This window comes from Pseudophryne corroboree, chromosome 1 (assembly GCF_028390025.1).
Source record: "Pseudophryne corroboree isolate aPseCor3 chromosome 1, aPseCor3.hap2, whole genome shotgun sequence".
NCBI lineage: Eukaryota > Metazoa > Chordata > Amphibia > Anura > Myobatrachidae > Pseudophryne > Pseudophryne corroboree.
In genome coordinates this window covers 1,174,794,672-1,174,814,995 of record NC_086444.1, presented here as the reverse complement: position 1 = coordinate 1,174,814,995, position 20,324 = coordinate 1,174,794,672, and the positions used below count along the sequence as shown (strand labels likewise).

General features: G+C 44.4%; 1 protein-coding gene across 1 annotated transcript; it reads right to left on the bottom strand.

The window, feature by feature from the left end:
- Positions 1-591: 591 nt before the first annotated feature.
- LOC135050931 (nicotinamide N-methyltransferase-like) lies at positions 592-12,496 on the bottom strand. The gene is made up of 3 exons (XM_063957176.1): positions 12,346-12,496; positions 4,864-5,071; positions 592-1,012 (listed from the first exon to the last, which is right to left on the bottom strand). Exons 1-3 carry the CDS (start codon positions 12,494-12,496, stop codon positions 592-594), a joined length of 780 nt encoding a protein of 259 aa, XP_063813246.1.
- Positions 12,497-20,324: the final 7,828 nt, after the last annotated feature.

The following is a 20,324-nucleotide window of genomic DNA, read 5'->3' as shown; positions in this document are numbered from 1 at the left end:
ACCCAAATCTAACTCTTTCTGCACATGTTATATCTGCCTCCCCTGCAGTGCACATGGTTTTGCCCAACTGCTAACAAAATTCCTGCTGCGATCAACTTGGAATTACCCCCATGGTTTTGCCCAACTGCAAACAAATTTACTGCTGCGATCAACTCTGAATTACCCCTATTGTTTTGTGAGGGTGTTCATTGGCTCTTTGTGGAGTCCACAATTACCCTGGTTCTAGGTTATTATTCTAGGCATCGCATGTCTGGTGTCACACAAATATAATACTCCAGTCCTCACACAGTGTAACAATTTACGTGTGTGGGTAACATAGTGTAAGGTTACTTATTTCTATATTAATGGACAATGTAACATAAAGAAGAATTTTAAAAGATTTTCCCCAAAATTTGCCTATTTTTCTGTATATAGCAGAATCCCCTCTATCCCAATATATTACCAAAGAAAGCTTCGTCTCTACTGAGAGAAACTAAATTCACCATGGGAATCTCAGAAATAAAGTTAGTCACCACCACCAATGGATGCACTCCAAATATTCGGTCATGGGGGTTGTAAACCCTCCAGCCTTGAAGTCATTAAGAAAGATTATCATTGTTTTTGAGCAACAACAAGTATTGATTTTTTAACTTCATAGAGATCAGAGGATCCCTCCACTTCTATTGGTATAAAAGCTTTAACCAAATAACCTTCATCATTTAGAGTTTCTTGTAGAAAGTTTTCATCATAATCTAGTAGCTGGTACTTATCTTCCCCGATAAAATAAAAAGAAGAGTGGATATCTGCAATCAATATTAAATGCCCCCCAACTTTAAGCAGAGATGACATATGTCTCAGGTCTCTGCGGTACGCATTCTTATCTTCACAAACAACATCCAGCATTCGGACAGAGAGGATGCAGTCTGCCTTTGGAAGCTCTCTTGGAGATGTAGGGTTCTCCTTGGCCAGGTCACACTTCTCAATACATTTCACTTTTCTTCTCACCATAGCTTCTATATCTTGATAGCTTCCACTGAAATGAAAAATAAACATGTCACTATCATGTTAAAATTGTAGATATTATGGGGGGGATGTAATAAACCTTCTAGATGGGAGAGTGGAGAAGTTACCCATAGCAACCAACACAATTATAGCTATTATTTATCTAGCACAGTTTATAAAATTACAGAAGCTGATTGGATGCTATAGGCAACATCACCACTTTATCTCTCTCAAATGATTAATGCATTTGTACCTCACGGACATTTGCTATCTTCAACACACAGGGCAATTAATTATACGAAAATGGACCTCTTTCTATTAGTGATGTGCGGCGGGCACGTTTCGTGTTTTGTGTTTTAGTTTGGTTTTGCCAAAATCACCCTTTCGTGTTTTGGTTTTGGTTTTGGATCTGGATCATTTTTGGAAAACAAACAAACAAACATAAAAACAGCTAAAATCACAGAATTTGGGGGTAATTGTGCTCCTACAGTATTATTAACCTCAATAACATCATTTCCACTCATTTCCAGTCCATTCTGAACACCTCACACCTCACAATATTGTTTTTAGGCCTAAATGTTGCACCAAGGTGACTGTATGACTAAGCTAAGCGACTCAAGTGTGTGGCACAAACACCTGGCCCATCTAGGAGTGGCACTGCAGTTGCAGACAAGATGGCACTATTCAAAAACTAGTCCCCAAACAGCACATGATGCAAAGAAGAAAAAGAGGTGCAATTAGGTAGTTGGATGGCCAAGCTAAGCGACACAAGTGTGCGGAACAAACACCTGGTCCATCTAGGAGTGGAACTGCAGTTACAGACAGGATGGCAGATTTAAAAAATAGGCCCCAAACAGCACATGATGCAAAGAAGAAAAAGAGGTGCAATTAGGTAGCTGGATGGCCAAGCTAAGCGACACAAGTTTGTGGCACAAACACCTGGCGCATCTAGGAGTGGCACTGCAGTGGCAGACAGGATGGCAGATTTAAAAAATAGGCCCCAAACAGCACATGATGCAAAAACTACCACTGGTCTGATGCAGCCCAACAGGTTGTTAATAATAATATAATTGTAATTTGTTATACTGCAGCAGTGGATATATATATATAGCAGCAGCGTATATCGTCAATGGAATTACTGATAACACAGGACACTGGATATATGGCAGCAGAGAACACCAACACTGTGACTGCCTGGACTGATACAGCACAATACACTGACTAACCCACTTTACAGCTACACTGGATAGATGGACTGGACTTAGCAACACAACACTTGTCACCCCACTTTCCTGCCCCAATAAACAGAGTCTGAGCACACTGAATACACGTCCTCTCACTCTCCGAGACTGGAGTGAAAATGGCCGCGAAGCGCGGCTCCTTATATGGAATCCAAATCCCATGAGAATCCAACAGCAGGATAATGACGTTTTGCCGAGTTCGGGTTTCTGAGTCAAGAGAGAAGATCCGAGCCTGGCTCGGATCCAGACTCGGAAGGCAAAGTTCAGAGGGGTTCAGTTCTCCTAGAACCGAACCCGCTCATCTCTACTTTCTATGCCTGGTACATTATGGGGTGTATACAATGGTGTAACTCCTAGAGGCAGTGGAAGCACTGCCCTTTTGAGCTCCAGCTGTCAGGGGGGCACCAAGGAGGAATAACTGAGGGGGCTGCTGAACTAGGACAGATATCTCTCCACTCATTTCATAGTGAATTTGCTACAGTCACTGCTGACAGCTGTTCTTGCTGACAAACCCCCTTTGTAGACACCTTGAGCTAAAGAGTTCTGGAATATTTGATAACGGCAACAGCAGCAGAGTGGGGTTACATCAAAGTGTGTATACAGATGGAGCCGAGCTCATCTAATGTGGCTCCATCACACACGTGTACACCCGGTGTTACTAGATGATCCAGCGCCTATCTGCGCTACGGGAGTGCACTGAGACGCTCCCATAGCAGTGAATGGGCACGTGCATGTCTCACATGCACGCGCTTCCCAGGCGCTGCGATAAGCGATCCTCAGTGGGCGCGCTGCGGTGCAGATGGAGCCACGATTACACCTTATGCAATGCAAGTGAGCGGTTAGGCCACAGGGATTGTCACTGTCAGATTATTGGTATTAGAAAAAAAACTCCCATCGTAAGAAGGTTTAGTACTGCTCATGTCAGCTGTAAATGTAACAAGAATATAAGTGTAGTAGATGGTGACCCAAGGCTAATATAATGGTCCTCTCCCAGGAAATGATTTGTTTGGAGGTATAAAGTAAATTATTCTGTTGCTGTTTATTCGGTCAAGGCTTGTGTGTTGAAACCCATTCTGTGATGTAATGTATTGTTCCATCCACAGTTCCAGTGAATGCTCTGTGATGAACAGGGGAATGTCATATGGAATACTAGTAAATGGGATATGGTATATGTCAGGTCACCGCAGCTGCACCCACCCCATCCTGTCACTTTGGAACTGCAGGGCATGACAGGGCCGTCTTAACAGCAGTGCAGGCCCCTGGGCAAAATAATATACTGGGGCCTCTACCCATCCTCCAGCAGTAGGAATGGGGCATGCTATCAACGGCAGCTTTGATGTCCATCAGGCAGTAGAGGGTGTTCTATCTTCTGCTCAGCATGTAGAACCTGGAACAGTAATTTCTTGTTTTTGCTCCTTTACTGCACATATGGGGTGGGAGGTAGAACACTAAACTGTTGATGGAGGCAATGGGCTGAATGAAGGAGCCCCAGTACATGACTTCCAGGGTGGTAGGGGATGTTTAATATGCAGGGGAGGGGTGGATAGTGGATTGGTCTTAATATTTATAATTTTCTGGTGGGAGGGCTGCTTGCTTAATTGCAGATATCCCCATTTCCTGTAAATAAATATCTTAGCTTTCAATGGGATAAAAAAAAAGAAACTAGAGAGTACCACCTTTCAGGAGGTACTGGGGACCTGGGGATCAGAGTTCAGGAGCCAGAGCAATCCACCCAACAAAAATATAAAACTGTATACCAAGCGTGTAGAGCTGGAGCAGGGACCAGCTGATGGAAGGCTGATATCTCTGGTTCTTGGCATAGTAGAGACGATCTGTCAGTGTCCACCGAAAGGGAAGATTCCCAACTTTTGGAATATACCCTTAGAAAAACTCTATGTCAGACAAAACCTGAGATACAGTATCTGGCTCGGAAGAGCAATTAACAGGCTCAGATGGGAGTCAATGCTTTGAAGTCGGATATGTCTGGTTCCCCAGTGATGATTTTAAAATATCTGGTGCCCATGGAAAAATGGGACCCTCAACTATCAACCTAGGGCCCTTATACTTCTGGGGCCCTAGTACAACTGCCCACTGAGCCCATATAAAAAGACGTCCCTGGGGCGGGACCACCTCACATGACTAGAATGGGGAAAGACCTGGCTGTGTGAAGACAACCCGGAGGCAGGTCAAAGCTACCATGGCAGCCGAGCCGCTCCACCCCGCACATAACTTGATCTAATTTCTATCAGCAGTCATCTTTATGTAATAGATATCATCTCTTATTAGCTCACCATTTGTAATCAATACAATTGAAGGGATTTAGATTTTTTTTTATTAGGTGTTCTGTTCCTACAAGTAAGACAATTTTATCAGACCTGACGTAGATCAGATTTTTAGCACTTTTTTGATTTTTTACCATGCTATATAATAAAAGGCTAATGCTGCTCCACACCTCTATGGGGGCAATTCAAGTGTTTTGCGCACCGGCAGCCATTAGATGGTGCCTGATGGAGCAATTCAAACGTTGCTCCATTCAGGCAGCACAGCCGCCGCCGCTGACACTACTGTTCTGTTGTTCCATCATTCTGACGGGCTGCTAACAAGTTTATGGATAATAATTAAAATATAATTATATAGTTACCTTGCATCTCCTTCCTCGGCTGCAATTTGTGCAGCAAAAGTCCAATCATGGGCATCTGGATCTTTATTCACCCATTTTTTCAGTTCCTCGACACATGGGTCATTACAGTCTAAAATGATAATTTCTTTGAATAATGCACAGGCTGGGAAGAGTTGAGAGATGCTGGGACCAGCAGTTAGATCAATTAGGATTTTTCCACTAATGTTTTCTGTAGAAAAAAATAAATCAATTTGTAATAAAATGAAATCAGGAAAAGTAAAACACCATTCAGCGTAGAGTATCCCTCACTTAAGTAGAAGGCTATGCAGCCTCATGTTGACAAGGACTATATAGACAGTCATTATTTCTACACCACATTGTCTTATTTTACTATGTTAACCTGGCTAAAATTAAGACATATGCCAGGTCTATTTAGTCATACTGTCAACAATAGGGTTATAGTTAGGGTTTGGCTTAGGGAAAGGACAAGTTGTCGACATTATGCCAATGTTGACATGTCCTCTGTTAACATGGAGTACCTGTCGTTATTTTTGAGTTTCCGTTATGATCGTAGACAATATAACTGTCAATAAATCATGCCAAACTCAGTAGAAGTCTTATGAGATACCCTACCTGTACTGTGTCACTTTACCTTTTAATTACTCCTAAAACAAAATCAGGCACCACAATTCTAGGAGCTTCACAGAGGGTGGATGTAAGGATCCAACAGACAAAAATCCAAAAAGTTGATATTGGGTGGTGTGCATTGGACGCAGCACGGAACTGCACAGTTGTCCACATTTATTCACATATTTATTAATAATTATTTATAAAGTGGCTACTTATCAAACAGTGCTTTACAGACCATTTATAATCATTCAAGCAGAACTTCCAATGAGCAAATGAAGCTTGTAGTACACACTCCCCACTGATACATTTTTATTCACGGTCGAGTCCCATTATTATGACCACCTCCTACATTTGGCCCATGTAGTACGTCACGTGTTGTGCACTGGCTTGGTGGGTATATAAGGTGTGCGATAGGCCGTCTGCACACATATCACTCGTTGCTGTCATGGGTAAAAGGGGTGATTTATCCAAGTTGCAAAAAGGTATGATTAGCGGCTTTTGGGCCAAGAGTGGCAGGTTTCTGAAACAGGGCAGTTTGTGAAATGTTTGCATGCTTCTGTGGTTTGGGTGTATCATGACTGGACAACTGGCACCATTGTGAATCACCGACATGGAAACTGCGGAGATCCACGTGCCATTGATGTGAGAGGTAAACGTCCACTTCGAAGGTGCGTGAAGGCCGACCGTCACGCTACAGTGGAGTAGCTCACCATAAAAATGAACCTGAGGGATACCAGACGTGTGTCTAAAATGACAGTTTAGCAAACCCTGCTGTGTATGGGGCTCCGAAGCAAATGGATGGTCACTGCACCTACAGTAGCTGGTGGTCATAATAATGTGACTTGACCATGTATATGGGGACATTTGTTGTATTGTATCAATCACATAAATTTAAAAAGATAAAGATTGTTTAAAACTATTAAATACCTTCACTGCTGATGGTTTTCTGACCCTGGTGCTGAGGTATGTTTTTTCACATTTGTGCTTGTCACATTCCAACATCAATATAACAGATTTTTTTTTTATGCAGTACCTACACAAAATATACTGTACAGTACCTTGTTTATTTTCCCAGAATACTTTGTATATTTAGAAAATACCATTAGTTTTTTTTACTCATTCTATCATATGTAAAACAAAACAAAACAAATAAACCAAATCAATAACCCACCTTTCCAAAATAGTAAAATGCAGTGAAATATTCACTGTCTCAAGTTAAATGCTTACTTTATGTAGGAAGAATATTGTAGCCCAACAGGGCCAACCATTTTAAAAGCTAGAAAACCTACCATGTTAAATGAGAGATTAATTTTTTAACAAAATATGAGGAATATAAGGGCTTTAGATCAAACCCCCCCCCCCCCGCCCTGCCCCATCCCAACTGTGGAAAATGTTACTTTTTGTGCAATGTTTCAGTTATACCCCTTTCACATCGCATAAATAACCCGGTATCGACACGGGTCAATGTGCGGTGTGAAAGGGCCATGGCCGAATTCCTGGGTCGCTAACCTGGTAATTCAACCCGTGTTATAAGAAGTGTTATTCCCGGTTTGAATACCGGTTCCGTGGCAGCGTATATGGATTCGGCCCGGGACCCGTTTACTACATAGGGAGAGGCGGCGTGGAGATGAGCTCAACTCCCGCCTCTGCCCCGTTGCTGGCTCCGTTCCCCACCACTTTGGCAACCGACCAGGCAAATTGCCGAGTCGGGAAGCCAGCGCTTAGCCTCCAATGGCGGATCCCACCCAGCAAGGTCCCGTTTCCAATTCCTGGGTGGGATACGGCATTGGAGATGTGAAAGGGGTATGTTAGGTGTCAAGGGACGGACTGGGGTCCGAAATCATCCCTGGCATGTATTTGCGCGTGTGCACATGAAGGGGCGCGTGCTGTGTACGGGGCCGCGCAAGCACTAAAGTTGGAGGCATGGTGCGAGTCAGCAGGGCGTGGACTTGCGGCATGCCCCCGTTTCCAAGGAGATGGATGGGGGAGTGGGGGCACATGACCAGCACACGGGGGCGTGCCACGAGTCATGGGGACATGGACTCACGGCATGCCTGCATTTCTATGTAGACAGGAAGGGAGGCAGGGGAGCAGCCAGAGCAGAGAGCAGGAGGCTGTGCTACGCGCGGCCTTCCTGGCTCTCTGCCTGATAGGACCGGCCCACCAGCCCATCGGCCCTTCTGGCATTTGCCAGAAGTGCCAGATGGGCAGCCTGGCCCTGTAGGGGTCTATTCATGAAGCAGTGAAAAGTGTGGAGAAGTTGCCCATGGCAACCAATCAGCATTGAAGTAACATTTATAATTTGCATACTATACAATTATACGGAGCAGCTGATTGGTGCCATGGCTAACTTCTCCACAGGCTCACTTCTCCACTCTTTTCACTGCTTCATTAATAGACCCTTATAGTCTGCTAAGAGGGTACATTGTTTTAAAGAGGAGACTCGCCTCCTTCATGAACATGTGGGCAGGGCTGTAGAGGGCTTGGATGGGCACAGATAATGTAAAGGGCGTAGCAGGAGGCGTGTCCACATCCCCTTAAAAAAATGATGACAAATGTTATTTTCAGTGCCATGCTGATCAAGGTGGGGGGTGCCATGAGGACCTCAGTCAGGGGCTAGTCCAGGGGCAGTCAACAGTGTGATTGCTTTCACCCCACAAAGTAGAGGAGGAAGCAGCCTCCATGGCCCCAGTGCAGCCCAGCACACTGCAGCGTGTGTTGGGTTGGGGAGACATACTGTAGGATGCTGACAGGAAGAGGGGGGCCAGGGATGTGGCAGAGGTAGACTCCTGCTGAGACCCTCCAGCAAGCCTGGCTCTCGGTAATTAGTACCTGCTCACCCCAGGGTCATTTTAACAAAATTTTAGGCCCTGGTCAAAGCAATGTACTGGAGCCCATATCCACTCATTCATGGAAATAATTGGAAAAAAAATCATAAATTACACCTCCTGCTGTCTGGCACTGTCTCTGCACATGAATGGCGGTTAGCACTTTGATTGATGGATAGCTCCAACCATCCACCAATTAGCATGCTGACAGACATTCACTGTCTTGCTGCAGGCTGGGAGGCAGGTAGAGAATTTTGTCTGGTTGCTCTGATTGTATTGGACAGCATTCTGCCTTCCAAGAAGCTCTGGAGACACCAGCCAGGGAAGCAGATGCTCCCCAGCTCAGCCCAACCCTGCTCAAAGGCCCCTAGAATCATTAAGATAACCCTGGCTCCCTGACTCTCGGTGGCCATGTGTGCGGGACAGTATGGGGGAGTTAGAGCACAATGTGCCCTTTCCACATTTATGGAAAACTATTTTTTTGCACAGCCCTGGGTGGTATTTTCTGGTTATCACTAATAATTGCTGCTAAGAGGGCCACATCATTTTATAGAGGGGACTCTCTTTGAAATTTAGGTGACAGATGTACTGTGCTAATGGGCATGATAGCGCCTTCCCAGCCATACAGTATATGTCTGTTTTCTGTAGCGCAGGGTAATACTGTCTGCACAATAACTGCTAGTAGGACACATTATTTGAAAGTGGGGAGTCAATACTTTTAAATAAGGGTGCACACTTGGTTGCAGTTGTCATTATGGGGATGATAGGGTATGAAGTGCCCCCCTCCCCAAATATATGGAAAATGTAAGTTTTCCATAACATGGGGTAAAATTGCCTGGTGATCACAAGTGATCGATAGGCAATACATACTAAGGGGCCTCAATCTTTGAAATACGGGATGCCTCTATTTCAAAAATTGGTGCCCCTTAATTATTTGTAGCCAGGTTGAGTGAACTCTTCCCCCATGCCTGGATTACATATTTTTTATTTTTCTGCAGTGGAGGGCGTTTGGTCACCAAACATTAACTGTGATGTGGGCACTGCAGTTGAAAGAGGGAAGTGCCCTATTTAAAACTAGTGTAGCACCATCTTTGTAGGTTTTGGGGTTAGAGGTACTTAAAATCACTGCCCCCACAATTTGTATTCTTTGTTTTTTTTTGTATTTTTTAATTGTGCTTCCAGATGTGACCTGGGGGCTGCCAGGTGTCCCCACCAGTTGTTAAGACCGGAGGAGGAGAGTTAAGAAGGCTTTTTCTGTGTGTGAGCAAGGGTGAGTGGGGCTTGTCTGCTGCAGTCTTATTGTACACTTGGTGGACAAGTCCCGCTTGTTCTCCAAAGAGAAGGGGTTAAACAATCTGATTCATATGGGACATAATTATACATTGACACTAGCAAAAATGTCAACTGTAAATGCAAATTTATATACAGATGTTCCCTCATGCACTGTTGCTTAAATCGTGGCAAAGAACCCATCTTGGCAAGTGAGGTCTGGGGGGCTGAGACGCAGCTAGCGTCTTGTGTCTTATTCAGATAAAGAAACTGGGTGCAAAAAACTACAAGTGGCAGCCCAAAGGATCTGGAACACTGTGAGTGGAATTTTTATGTCATCTGCAATTTGAATAAGTTGCAAATAAGAAAAATATGGTTTGCTGCTCCTCTGCATCTCAGTTGTTCCTGGTGTCTTGCGCTGTGTGGCATTTTGAGGCTAAGTATATGTGGACACATTTGTAAGGTCAATATCATTATGAAATTTGAAGTTATCATTTTATTGTACTTAATTAGAGAAATGTTATAAATATAAAATAAAAAATCATAACAATATAACACCTAGTAGAAGGAAACTCAAGCCAGTTACAGAATATAATTCAGTACATGAGAATTAGCGTATTAAAGAGATTACTATGCAGAAGCTATGGGGAGACTTCAATAGAGGGTGGGAAATTTAAAAATCCCATGGTGCGGGGGTTTTCCCGCTGCTCCAGAGTTTTACTGTTCAATTAGAGGACAGAATATGAGATGCTGGGATATCTATATATATCTTCTATATCTTTTTTCACGCACCCCTAGAGCAAGTCTGATTTTTCCTGAACTTGTTATTTTTAGGAAAAATCAGCAGAACTTGCTCTGTCACCCCAGCGGCACCAATCCCCTTCACCTCCACCCTTTCTGAGGCCTAATTAAGCAATTAGAATTCTCCAGTTAGCTTTATAATTCTGTAAAAACTTCTCTTCCAAGGTGATGTCTTCACCAGTGTAGGGACCTAGTCTCCTGCAGCAGCGATGAGGGTAGTAATGTGTGTGAGTGTGTGTAAGTGTTTGTAAATATTGTGAGTACTGTATGTGCTGAGTTTGTGTGACCCTCGGTGTGGGTGGCCACCCCTTTCCCCATTTGTGTGATCCCTTCCCAGAGGCAGCAATAACATCTTTCAGCATCCCCCTCACCTCCCAGCAGCTCCCTCCCCAGTGTGAAGATGGAGGGAAGACCACTGGGAGCCACAGAGACCACCAGAAACCTCCGGAGAGGTGAGTATCTGTTTTTTTCTTTTTCACACATCGTAGGGTATTCAGAGCTTAAAAACCCAAGACCACTTTTTTTAAATTGACTACTATGGGTATCAGAAGTGCGCATATCTGTGGCAATCCAAAATTGTGTGCAAGGTGTTTTTTTATGTGAAATCCTTGTGCCCAATTGAATTCCCCCCTATGTGATAAAAGATATATAGGTTTCTATTCATGAAGCAGTGAAAAGAGTGGAGAAGTGAGCCAGTGGAGAAGTTGCCCATGGCAAACAATCAGTGTTGAGGTAACATTTGTAAGGTGCATTCTATAAAATTATACATAATAACTGATTGGTTGAAAAGGGCAACTTCTTCGCTGGTTCACTTCTCCACACTTTTCACTGCTTCATAAATAGTCCCCATACTTACCAGACATACAGTATGGATATACCCAAAAAGAAATGGAAAATATACTTTCAGCAGTTTTATAAGGAAAAGACCCACTCTACCCCTACCTAGCTGGCTCCTGACAGCAGTGTTGTGATTTGCAGATATGAAAGGGGGCATGGCCTAATGCCATGAAGCATCTGCCCCATTAGAGACCTGTGCTGAAGCCTAGCCAGACTGTAACATGTCTTTCCCCGTTCCTTCCTCAACATGTCTCTCTGTCTCTCCCTCTGTCTCTCCCTCTCTTTGTCTTACCCTCTTTATCTCCCCTGACGCTATCTCTCTCCCTGACACGACCTCACTCTCTCTGAAGTGCTGCCACTCTATCCCTCTCTCTGACACCTTCACTCTCTCCCCTCTCACCCCTCTCTCTTTCTCCATCACCCTCTTTCTACTGCTCCCCTCTCTGTCTTTCTCCTCTTTCTTTCTCTCTGACACCCTCTCTCTCTTACTCTCCCCTCTCTTTATCTCTTTCCCTGACATCCTCTCTCTCTCTTGCACTGACATCCTCTCTCTTTTCCTGACCCACCTCTCTTTCCCTGACACCTCACACCAACTCGCTCTTTCCCGCTCCTCTCCTGACATCTTTTCTCTCTCTCTCTGACACCCTTTTTCTCTATCTCTCTCTTCTCTCTCTATTTCTGAAATTGTCTCTCTCTCTCTCATTCTCCCCCTCTCTCTCCTTCTCTCTCTGCCTTTTACCCACTATTTCTCTGTCTTTCCCTGACACCCTGTTGTCTCTCACTCACTCCACTCACACTCTCTCCTGCACCCCTTAGGGGCTAAGCAGTGACAACGGTGGGGTGCGCAGTCAATTTTATTGGTGGGGTCCCCACACATTTGTTGCCCTGGGGCACACACACTAGCTTTTATCCTGCCCTGCAGGGGAATGAACTTATCAAATATCATTTCAGTCACATGTACAGGGTAGAAGCAAGGTTCTGTGTAAATCTATAAAAGAATGAAAGACAGATACTGGAGAATTATAATGATATGGCCAGTGATATCCCTCCAGTGTCTATCCCACATTTTGCACTACTGTATACAATGGAATACATGATGCAGCCTAACAAACACTGCATACTCTATCTACATACATACCTGTGGAAAACACTTTGTGAAGTAGCTTCATTGGCAATATGACTGTATCCTGTAAAATATTTTTATCCACTGTTGCTGAAAAATATGATTTAAGCATTAGTTTTGCATTCAAATCATCAGATTGGTAATACTTCAGTGGAGAGGACGCCATTGCGTAAGTCTTTCAACAGCAAGTTATTCTACTAATAGGGAAAACCTCAACCACATTTTATAGTGCATTAACAGGATGATCTGAATAATACATGGGTGTTATTTCAATATTTATCACATGCTGATATTTATTTACAGTACTACAGTCACATGATGGCCTGCTCTCTACACACACACCCTCAGGCCTGATAATAGCAAAGGAGGCGGGGTTGGAATATTTCTGTCCCAATTTTTCAAATTTTACAGTTCTACCACTGGCTCCATTACTCACATTTTCATCATTTGAAGTATATTCTATTAGGATTTTGATCCATTTTTCTGTTGCTGCCATTTATCGCCTACCTGGGCAACACAAACTATTTCTGGAAGATTTTTCTGCTTGGCTGCCTCACTTCTTATCCTCTGATATTTCCACACTCATTATGGGTGAATTAAATATCGCTATTGACAGTCCACAATCTCCCAATGCCCCTGAATTACTCTTTCTAACCTCCTCTTATGGCCTTTCCTAATGGTCTGACTCCTCTACTCATCAGGAGGGTCACTGCCTTGAACTTGTATTCACCAGATTATGCTCAGTTTCTAAATTCACTAACACTCCTTTCTCTCGCTCAAATCAAAACCTTATTGTGACAATCCTGACTACATTTCTCATGTTTGGTGTCTTTCCTCTGACAAAACTCCTGTAGTTCAGCATACAAGCTGCAGTCTGTGTTACTGCTGAAAACTACTGATTAGTCACCTGTGTTCAGCAGCTGGTCTCTGCTCATTGTGCTTAGTTGTCAGTGAAGTCTATTTATGCTGCTTCTTTACAGCGCATTCAGCATTCTGTGTATAATCCTACTTTAACCCTCCATAGTGCTCCACTTCCTGGTGTTTGGGCCTAAACCATAGATGTTGCCATCTTGGTTCCAGCAGCTGACTCTCTACTGAACAATCCTGTCCAATCTGACACTTCCAGCCAATCCAGAGCAACCCAGAGGTATATAGCTTGCTGCTTTCCAGGGCACAGGTGGCCAGTTCCATAAATCACACAGCTCTGTGCGTGAGTGGTGTAGCTGTGCTCCCCTGCTGAACCAGTCTGCTTCTGAGGACACTTACCATGACCTAGTCTCTTCCATTGTTAAATCCGTTGTCGGCATTTATACATTGTATTATCAAGAACATCGGTGCAAGTCCGATATTCCAGACCACTGGTGAAAGTACGATATTCCAGACCATCAGTGCTAATCCATTATTCCAGACCATCAGTGTAAATCCAAAATTCCAGATAATCAGTGCAAGTCCAATCTTCCTGATCATCGGTGCCAGTTTCAAGTCTTCAGTCATCAGAACCAGTCTGATATCCCTTGGGTATCAGTTCCTAGACTGAATCTCATTCTTACTCTCTAGTGATAGCATAGGGGACCCAGACAGGGAGCCAAGACTGTCCCATTTGGGCACAGCTGAGCCCAAATTCCCTTGCGGGAATCCCTGGTGAAGACCACCTGTGGTTTAAGACTTTGTGTCGCTGTTCTTCGCCAACTACCTCTTGCTATTTTTGGTATGTGGATTATTGTGCCTTTTACGTGGTTCCAGCCTAGATCTTCTGAATGTGAAGAAGCTATATAAGACCCTCCAACTTTGCATACTAATCTCCAACTAGTTCTGTGACAGCGTCGGAAACAAAAATATCTCAGAACCTGACTCTTATTACCTGTATGCTTTCCTCCATTACTCCAAAGTCAATGTCTACCAAACCTCCTCAAACCCACAGAAATATTAACACCCTTAATTTTCAACAACTATCCACCACTCTGCAACACCTATTCTCACCATTTTCTACATTCACCTCTCCTGAGACTGCTGTATCACACCTGAACCAGACTCAAGAAAAGGACTCAAGGAAATTTCTCCAGCTACCATTAACACTCCACACAGACTTACAGATGGAGCTGTACTCATCCAGTGTGGCTCCATCGCCGGCGTGTACTCCCGGCGTGACTAGGCGATCCATCTGCCTAGCCCCGCCGAGAGTGCACAGAGATGATCTCCTATTCTAGTGAATGGGGCTCGTCTTCGTCATGGGCGCACGTCCGCCCGAACGAAGACGCTCTCGGCTACTGTGGCTCCATCTTTAGATGTAAACTGAGGCACTCTAAATTCACAAGACACCTACAAAAACTTTCACGTAAAGTAGAACATCAGTTGCGTAAATCTCGTACTTCAAGTGACTTCCACACATACTGTATAAGACCGTTTACCACTCTTATCGTAAAACTCTGGACACTGCAAAACAACAAATTTCCAATCTTTCATCTCTGCCCAAGCTTTCAGCCCCAAGCAACTTTTTTATACATATAAATCATCATCTGTAGTCTCCAAACCTTCAAGTGTTCCCTGAAAACTCAGCTCTTCAGAGAAGCTTATCAAATTCCGGACCCACCCACATAACATTCAAAGTCTCCCTATCTAATTACATCCCAACTGTACAGTCCACAAATAACCTCACATATTTGTCTTTCTTCCCTTCGTGGAGAGGTCCTTTACTGTGCGGTGCGTGATGACGTCATCGCGCACCGCACATCATTTCAGTCTGTACAGGGGGTGTAAATGACCCCCTGTATAAAGCCACGCCCCCTATTGTCGCCCAAGAACCGTCCCTGATTCTGCCGTATAAGTCCAGTGATCTTGCCGTATAATTCCAGTGGTACTGGCGTATAAATCCAGTCCAGTGATACTGACGTAAATGTCCAGGGATACAGCTGTATATGTCCATTGATACTGCTGTATATGTCCAGCGGTTCTGCCGTATATGTCCAGCGGTACTGCCGTATATGTCCAGTGGTACTGCCGTATAAATCCAGTGATCCTGACGTATAATTCCAGTGATCCTGCCGTATAAGTCCAGTGATCCTGCCGTATAATTAAAGTGATCCTGCCATATAATTACAGTGATCCTGCCGTATAAGTACAGTGATCCTACCATATAATTACAGTGGTACTGGCGTATAAGCTCCTTCAAGCCACACCACCAACTCCCTCAACGTCAACTTCCTCCTCAGTCAGGAACATCAGTAGTCCTGCAGGCCATGTCACTGGCAAGACTGAGGAGTCCTCTCCTAACCGGGATCCCTCCGGAGGATCCTTGAGTGGTACGCCTGCTGTTGCTGCCGCTGCTGTTGTTGCTGCTGGGAGTCGATCGTCATCCCAGAGGGTAAGTCGGAAGACCACTTGTACTACTTCAACTAAGCAATTGACTGTCCAATTGCTGTTATTTGTTCTCATTTTTCTTTTGTGATTTCTATTGATATCTTAAAGATCTCCCTTTATGGGAGGAGGGGGGGGGGCTAAAAAGAGGATGAGTTTTAATAACACTATTGTTTCTAAATAGGTTGAATGCCAAAATAAAACTGTCCACCAAGCATCCATTTAAAAAAATAAATTAAATTTGTATCTTGGTAATATCCTTACTATTAATCAGAAAGCACACTGGGACACGATGGAACATGAAACCCGCTCGCGGAATGGAAAGCCGATGTAAAATGGCCACCGCGCATGTGCAGTAGAACACAGTGGAACGCAAGTTAACCCAAAATTACCGTCACACATGCGCAGTTGACTGAGAATGAGATTGAGTCTTGAGCAGCAGCCTAACTGCACATGTGCGAGTGGGGTCAGAGAAAGCTGTGCAAAAGTAGGGATCTTGTAGTGCTGCCCTGTGATTTCGCCAGCCGGAGCTGGCATTAATATTAGTGATGAGCGGATTCGGTTTTACTCGGTTTTACTCGGTTTTACTCGGTTCTCAAAACGGCATCTTATTGGCTTACGGATGTCACGTGTTTTGGATAGCCAATAAGATGCCGTTTTGAGAACCGAGTAAAACCGAGTAAAACCGAACCTCGCTCATCACTAATTAATATACCAGGGCACACTGCTGTGTTTTTGACATTTTTTTTTAGTAAATTCGGCCATATCGCATTTCCCATTATAAGTAAGGGGAATGCAATGTGGGTTACTAAAACCATGACAATTAAAGGGTATGAAGCAGTTTTTCAAGAAAACTGCTCCAAAAGCCCTTTAATACATTTTGGTGATACTAAATAAATGTTAAAAGGGTGTGAAAACAGAAAACACCCTTTTTCACATTATTATTTTTTTTACCAAAAATAATGTTAATAAATATTTATTAACATTATTTTTACTAAAATTATGTGAAACAGGTTGTTTTCACACCCGTTTTACACTATTTTAGTATCACTTAAATGTATTAAAGGGCTTTTGGACCAGTTTTCATGGAAAATTGCTCCAAATCCTTTAATTCACTTATTTTTAGTAACCCACATTGCATTCCCCATACTTAAAATGGGAAATGCGATTTGGAATGAATTTCCTGAAAAAAAAAATGTGAAAAAAAAACTTGCAGTGAGCCCTGTGATATTAACGCCTTCTCAGTCTGGCGACATCACAAGGCAGCACTGTGATAAGCTGCCTTCTGCCCAGATTTCTCTGCTCTCTGGCAGAGAAAGCTGTGTGGGGACCGGCCAGTCTGATCAGCTCTGTGTGTCCGATGAACACACAAGCTGATCACTGGTTTAAAAAAAAACAACATACTTACCAGACCAGGAGCCGGTGATCGGTGCTCCGCTGCGGGCTGCCGGGGCCTCCATGTGCTGCGCTGTGACCCCGGTGCAGTAAAGTGACACTGCAAAATGGGAACTCACTTTACAGCACTGGGGGTCACAGCAGCGCACAGGATCCGACACCCGGCAGCACTGCAGGAGCAGCGATCACCAGCTACCTGGACTGGTAAGTATATTTACTGCAGGTGGAGGAGGGGTCCGTGGCGCGTTGGGGGGGGTTAGTCGCAACAGTGGGCCAACCTGGCAGAAGCGGTAGCGGTGATGTTGGCGGTGGCAGTGCATGCGCAGAAGGACATAAAGGGATTTTTCCTGAAAAACTCCCCGATGATGCTAGCAAGCTCTGTCCCTGCATGCGATAATTGATTCAACTGTGCGATGTAATCAATTATCGCAGTGCGGATTTGGGCAATTTTATCACACCATATCCGCATCCTTGAATGCGGATGGTGATAAATAGGCCCCTAAGTCTTTTACCAAGAGATATATGCTATACTGCGCTTACAAATGTTTTGCCTGAATTAAGCCTTATTTGCTTTGACTGTGCAATTGTCTACGCTCTTGCTATACTAACCACCACAAGCTTACTGGGAATAGTTCTCTGGAACTTTATTTGTTTTTGTTTGGACTGTGCATCTCTCGAAACTGCTGCTATACTTATACTGGAAATAGTTCCATAAATAAATCAGACCTGATCGCTGTTGTGCGAATTCGCAAGGCTGATTATTGATCAACTGTGCATGCATATGGATCGTAGTGTGCACGAGTGAGGCCAAACTGAAAAATAATTAGTGATGTGCACCGGAAATTTTTTGGGTTTTGTGTTTTGGTTTTGGATTCGGTTCCGAGGCCGTGTTTTGGATTCGGACGCGTTTTGGCAAAACCTCCCTGAAAATTTTTTTGTCGGATTCGGGTGTGTTTTGGATTCGGGTGTTTTTTTACAAAAAAACCCTCAAAAACAGCTTAAATCATAGAATTTGGGGGTCATTTTGTTCCCATAGTATTATTAACCTCAATAACCATAATGTCCACTCATTTTCAGTCTATTCTGAACACCTCACACCTCACAATATTATTTTTAGTCCTAAAATTTCCCCCGAGGTCGCTGGATGACTGAGCTAAGCAACCCAAGTGGCCGACACAAACACCTGGCTCATCTAGGAGTGGCACTGCAGTGTCAGACAGGATGGCACTTCAAAAAATAGTCCCCAAAGAGCACATGATGCAAAGAAAAAAAGAGGTGCACCAAGGTCGCTGGATAGCTAAGCTAAGCGACACAAGTGGCCGACACAAACACCTGGCCCATCTAGGAGTGGCACTGCAGAGTCAGGCAGGATGGCACTTCAAAAAAATAGTCCCCAAATAGCACATGATGCAAAGAAAAAAAGAGGTGCAATGAGGTAGCTGTGTGACTAAGCTAAGCGACCCAAGTGGCCGACACAAACACCTGGCCCATCTAGGAGTGGCACTGCAGTGTCCGACAGGATTTCAGATTTAAAAAATAGTCCCCAAACAGCACATGATGCAAAGAAAAAAAGAGGTGCACCAAGGTCGCTGGATGGCTAAGCTAAGCGACACAAGTGGCCGACACAAACACCTGGCCCATCTAGGAGTGGCACTGCAGTGTCAGGCAGGATGGCACTTCAAAAAAATAGTCCCCAAACAGCACATGATGCAAAGAAAAAGGAAAGAAAAAAGAGGTGCAAGATGGAATTGTCCTTGGGCCCTCCCACCCACCCTTATGTTGTATAAACAGGACATGCACACTTTAATGAACCCATCATTTCAGCGACAGGGTCTGCCACACGACTGTGACTGAAATGACTGGTTGGTTTGGGCCCCCACCAAAAAAGAAGCAATCAATCTCTCCTTGCACAAACTGGCTCTATAGAGGCAAGATGTCCACCTCCTCCTCATCGTCCGATTCCTCACCCCTTTCACTGTGTACATCCCCCTCCTCACAGATTATTAATTCGTCCCCACTGGAATCCACCATCTCAGGTCCCTGTGTACTTTCTGGAGGCAATTGCTGGTGAATGTCTCCACGGAGGATTTGATTATAATTAATTTTGATGAACATCATCTTCTCCACATTTTCTGGAAGTAACCTCGTACGCCGATTGCTGACAAGGTGAGCGGCTGCACTAAACACTCTTTCGGAGTACACACTGGAGGGGGGCAACTTAGGTAAAATAAAGCCAGTTTCTGCAAGGGCATCCAAATTGCCTCTTTTTCCTGCCAGTATACGTATGGACTGTCTGACGTGGATGCGGTCACTCATATAATCCTCCACCATTCTTTCAATGGTGACAGAATCATATGCAGTGACAGTAGACGACATGTCAGTAATCGTTGGCAGGTCCTTCAGTTCGGACCAGATGTCAGCACTCGCTCCAGACTGCCCTGCATCACCGCCAGCGGGTGGGCTCGGAATTCTTTGCCTTTTCCTCGCAGCCCCAGTTGCGGGAGAATGTGAAGGAGGAGCTGTTGACGGTCACGTTCCGCTTGACTTGACAATTTTCTCACCAGCAGGTCTTTGAACCTCTGCAGACTTATGTCTGCCGGAAAGAGAGATACAACGTAGGTTTTAAATCTAGGTTCAAGCTCGGTGGCCAAAATGTAGTGCTCTGATTTCAACAGATTGACCACCCGTGAATCCTGGTTAAGTGAATTAAGGGCTCTATCCACAACTCCCACATGCCTAGCGGAATCGCTCTGTTTTAGCTCCTCCTTCAATGTCTTCAACTTCTTCTGCAAAAGCCTGATGAGGGGAATGACCTGACTCAGGCTGGCAGTGTCTGAACTGACTTCACGTGTGGCAAGTTCAAAGGGTTGCAGAACCTTGCACAACGTTGAAATCATTCTCCACTGTGCTTGAGTCAGGTGCATTCCCCCTCCTTTGCCTATATCGTGGGCAGATGTATAGGCTTGAATGGCCTTTTGCTGCTCCTCCATCCTCTGAAGCATATAGAGGGTTGAAATCCACCTCGTTACCACCTCTTGCTTCAGATGATGGCAGGGCAGGTTCAGGAGTGTTTGCTGGTGCTCCAGTCTTCGGCACACAGTGGCTGAATGCCGAAAGTGGCCCGCAATTCTTCGGGCCACCGACAGCATCTCTTGCACGCCCCTGTCGTTTTTTAAATAATTCTGCACCACCAAATTCAATGTATGTGCAAAACATGTGACGTGCTGGAATTTGCCCAGATGTGA